The sequence below is a fragment of the Triticum dicoccoides genome, chromosome 2A (genome assembly GCF_002162155.2).
Source record: "Triticum dicoccoides isolate Atlit2015 ecotype Zavitan chromosome 2A, WEW_v2.0, whole genome shotgun sequence".
Lineage (NCBI taxonomy): Eukaryota > Viridiplantae > Streptophyta > Magnoliopsida > Poales > Poaceae > Triticum > Triticum dicoccoides.
Window position 1 is genome coordinate 366,533,016 of NC_041382.1, and position 4,748 is coordinate 366,537,763.

The following is a 4,748-nucleotide window of genomic DNA, read 5'->3' on the forward strand; positions in this document are numbered from 1 at the left end:
ACACACATGCACATCTGTTTGGTGAAGAAAACAAGCTTGATCGCTCCGCCACCATCGCCTTTGACTACACCCCCGCCCTCCCATCTGCTGCTGCCTCATCTCACTCACTCTGAAACCCATCCCCAGCTCCCCATACCACCTCTCCGCTTCCAAGGTCAATGAAGGGCACCGCCGTCAAGAACACCTGGCATGGACCAGGTCTTTCACTGCTAAATAGATGGATGAATTGAGTGAGATGAGGTCTGGACTTGGACTTGGTCGCTGCTAAATAGATGGATGGATTGAGTAGTGTAACTGATGTTTCAAGTTCCTTTTCTTTTCTTGCACGGGTTGCAGGACATGGTGCACAAGAAGTGCATGTGCCTCATCTTAACTATCTGGACCTCAACCACAATCTTTAGAGCGCCTTTCAAATTCTATATTTCCGTCTGTATGAAGTTTATGTAGCGCTGCTTGTTGCAAGATATGGCATAATAATTTTTCAGAAATAATGCAAGTGCAAGTTTGTGACTCAACAATGCATCCTAACTGCTTGCCTTCAATGCTATTGATTTGCTCATTTTTTGAGGCAGGTCCACAAGCAATTGTAAGGAGGTGCGATGGACTTTTGAAGTGTCAACAATACTGAGTAAAGGCGGATGAAGACAATGGTGGAGGGGGTGGGGGGATGCCATTTTGTCTTTTCGGGTGGTTATAAGAAATATGATAGTTGCCTAAGAAACAAGCGGGAGCAATATTTGCCATAATGAAACTGGAAAGGTATTATGTTAATCACAGTTTTGAAATAAAACAATTGTTTGAATATGGTAACTGGCAGAGCCAGATTCTGTGGCAACCCCCAACAGAAAATGTTCAGGGTTGATTCAACAGACCTGAATTCTATTACCGTTTCAACACGTTATCTCAGTAAGCATTAAAAAGGACCTGAATTTCATAATATTTTAACATTGGCTCCAAAAGTTGCCAAATTTTATCTAAGTTCGCCTACAACACACCCGAATTTTAAGCAATTTCAACATCACCTCCAAATAATGCCAAAATATATCTCGGTTCGCCTTGAAAGCATGTGTGCTCAAAAAGATAACTAACGGTGATTTCAAATACAGTAAGCTGTACCATTTACACATTGCTTCAATCTGTTCCAAGGTTTTTGACCAAATTAGGATATCAAGATCTCAATTCTCCAGTAAGTTATGCCAAAGTCAAAAGTTGAATGCACATGTTTGCCACAGATTATGATCAATCATGCATAACTAAGGCATCAGCCCTCACCTGGTAATCCTGAACAAATATTAACCAAAGGTACCACCCATGGCCAAATCACTAAAATCACGCACCTTAGGATAACTAAGGGTGATTTCAAGTACAGTAAGCTGTACCATTTACACATTGCAAAATCAACAGGCAATCTGTTCAGAGTTTTTGACCAAATTAGGATATCAAGATCTCAATCCTCTCAAAAGTTGAATGAACAATTTTTGACCAAATTAGGATATCAACCCTCACCTGGTTATCCTGAACAACTTAACCACAGATTAAGACCAACCATACGTAACACCTGACAGTAAACCTAAACAAACATTAACCAAAGGTTCAAAAACTCCCTCTCCCTCTCTCATCAGCCATTTACTAAAATCATGCACCTTAGGGGCATCACACAGAGATAAACATTAGTAGTAATACTAAGCTACAGATCGTTACTGTGCAATCCAGGTTCCGAATTGGGCGACAAAAGTATGAGATCTGAACAAGTCGGAAAATCATCCACCCTAATCGTCCAAATCGCAATTCCGCCGCACGCCCGCACAGATTGATGTCAAGTTTCTCAACATCGCGTTACTACTACGACGAACCGGAGATGACCTAGACCCCACAAACACCTAAAATTTACGGGAAAAAAGGGAGAAAGAGGAGGATTGGGACGGGGATCGGGAATCGCATTCGCGTACCAGCTTGCCGGTCTCCTTGCCATTAGCCATGTGGGTGTCGAACTCTTGCTTGGTGTGGCACGCTATCACGGCTCCCTCCTCGGCGGCCATCCCCCTTCCCCGGTGATGAGATCGAAGGTGATTTTGGTGCGTGCGCGCGTGAAGAAGGTTTTCTGTTGTCTTTGGGGTGAGAGAGATCTGCGAGATTGATGGCACAGGTGGAGGCGTATTTATAGAACAGAATTTGACGTGAAATGACTGGGGTGCCCTTAGGGTCAGGGGTGTCATGTTCCACGCACCGACCGCGGACCGCTAGACCAAGACGTCACGACGCTCGTCTCCGGCCGCCTGCTGCTGCTGGTTGATCGCAGACGCGTTCTTCTCGAATGTTCCCGTCGATTTTGCTCGTCCCGGATGGGCCACGCGGCTAAGCAATTGATTCTACTTTTTCTAGGTTTTTTTCTCTATATCTTTATCTTTACCTAATATTAAAAGATAAAAGTTTTCATAGTTTTCTATACGTCGTCCCTTTAGATCCATTGATTTTATGTTAACCATAAATATTGACAGCTGAGATTAAAAATAGATAGATCTATAGAAATTTTATTTCAGGAAAATAACAGCTCGGAGGAAGAGGCCTACGTACGCTGCACGTGTACTGCCCAAAAACCTATACGTAAGAGTCAGATTTCAGACGGAATCATGGCCCGGCCCACTAAAAATGTCTCCTGCTCTCGATCAATATAAATACGCAGAGCCTTTGCCGCTACGCTACGATAGATCCACATGCACGCACACCCCGACACCGGTCGCCTGCTGCGGAGGGAGGAGCCCTGCAGGTTGAGGGAAGCGGGAGGGAGAGCCCTGGCAGGAAGTGTGGGAGGAGGTGGTCGCCTCGATATGTGCCTCGAGCGGCGAGGACATGCAGATCATGGGTTCCCATGGGACGAGGAGCTGGTCGTCTGTAAGTCTGGGAGGTGGGGGGTCGAGGGGTGCTTGGTCAACTCAACGCTATGTGCGACGGCGACCTCATGCTCATCCACCTACCTTTCTCTCATTAAGGCCAGAGCAAGATCCAGATCGTCGAGGACATTGAGCAAGATCCTTTTTATCCGTCTGGAAACCCGAACAGGGAGTCAGTGCAACTCATCCAATGTTATTGTGCCGACGAGATCAAATACTTCTTTGCACCATGGCTCATTCAATCATTCAAACAGATAATGTGCATGCCCGTGTGTAACCAAAGAGCGGCCCTTGTCTAAATTTTGCATGAGGAGTTTTGCTACTGCAAGGGATTTCTTCAGAAGTCAGACCCGTCGATGGGGGGTGCAAGGTGGGCGATGGCACAGGCCCCCAAATTCATAGGGGCCCCACCATGAGAAAAAACAATGAAGGTCGCCCTGATTTTTGATCTGCAGGCTGGCTGGTTCGCTGCTATGCATGCGGTCAAGTCCTGACCTGCGGGGCTTATTAGACGGGCTGGCATCTGTAGTGGATGGGCCCCAAAGTGCTAATGGTTGGATGCCCTGTTGTTGATCACGGTGTTGAGGGATTGCACGCATGATGCCGTGATTAACTCTTGTCCTGCCACCGACTGGAGAAGTTGATCTACCATTGCCATGCTCGAGGAGATGCACAAGTCCATCCACCACATGAATGGCCACTATCAAGATTCAAGCAGACTGTCCTCTTGATAGAGGCGGAGGTGTCCCGTCTTTCGATGAGATGGTGGATTTCGCTTTGGTGGAAGTCGACTTTGACGATCCGACTACGAACGTGCGAGGACGTCGCGCCTTAGCAATCGCTAAACCAACTCCGAGAGGTTATTGACCACGCCGGAGCACGATCAACCTGACCACGAGGGTCTGTTTCCTGCGAGCAAACGAAGAACAAGCAAGAAACTAAGATTGCAATCTGGATATTGCGAATATAAGATGAAAGCTTTATTGATCAAGGTGGGGTTCTGTGACGCCTTTGTCTGGTCGTTGAACACAAACGAAGTACGCGAAGTTGCAGCTATGGCGAACTTTTAATCTAAACAAAACCCAAAGTCTAAACGATGCCCTAAGGGCTGTATATATGGAGGAAGAGGGGGGGAATTTCGTGGCCCTTGGTGGAGGGGTCCGAAATCAACCCTATCTCTTGTTTCCCCACACATACGGACTCTAAAAATAGCCTATACTTATGTATTTCAAAATTACATGGGCCTGGCCCAATAATAAGGTGACGCAGCACCTAAAATAGCCTCGGGACGAAATTTATGAAGTGGCATCTTGTATATTTCGTCCAAGGCTTCATGTACCCATTATGGTGGCTTCAAAGTCCTGAAATCATCACTTGTAACTCCGTTCTTGTTCCCCTTGCGCATGCCATCATCTCCATGCTTGTTCTTGCTCCAATGTTCATCCTTCTCCAAGCTAGGCCCTTCATTTGTAAGCAAAACAAATGTATCCAATTTAGGCAGCATCATATTCTCATGAACATTAGAATCATTACCAAGAAACGAAAGTACCTGGTAATTTAGTTGGCGTGCACGAGCTCTAGTAATTGGTCCAGTATGTATAGCAGCAGGGGCTGTGGGTGTAACAATTGTATTGATGTCCTCATCATCCTCCCCTTCTTGAAACGAAGTCGTCCTCGACGGAAGTTCATCTTCCTCACCCAAATAAGGCTTCAAATCTGCAATGTTAAAAGTGGGACTAACCCCAAAATCTGCAAGCAGCTCAAGTTTATATGCATTATCATTTATTTTCTCTAACACCTTAAAGGGACCATCAGCACGTGGCATTAACTTTGATTTGCGCAAATCAGGAAATCTAT

General features: G+C 45.8%; 1 protein-coding gene across 1 annotated transcript in view; it reads right to left on the reverse strand.

The window, feature by feature from the left end:
• The window catches only part of LOC119354600 (thioredoxin H-type-like), a 3,223-nt gene extending 1,081 nt beyond the window's left edge, over positions 1–2,142 (reverse strand). Inside the window, exon 1 of the mRNA XM_037621314.1 lies at positions 1,950–2,142. Coding sequence (XP_037477211.1) covers positions 1,950–2,039 — 90 coding nt within the window. The 5' untranslated portion in view covers positions 2,040–2,142. The remainder of the gene's footprint in view (positions 1–1,949) is intronic.
• Between the last annotated feature and the right edge of the window lie 2,606 nt (positions 2,143–4,748).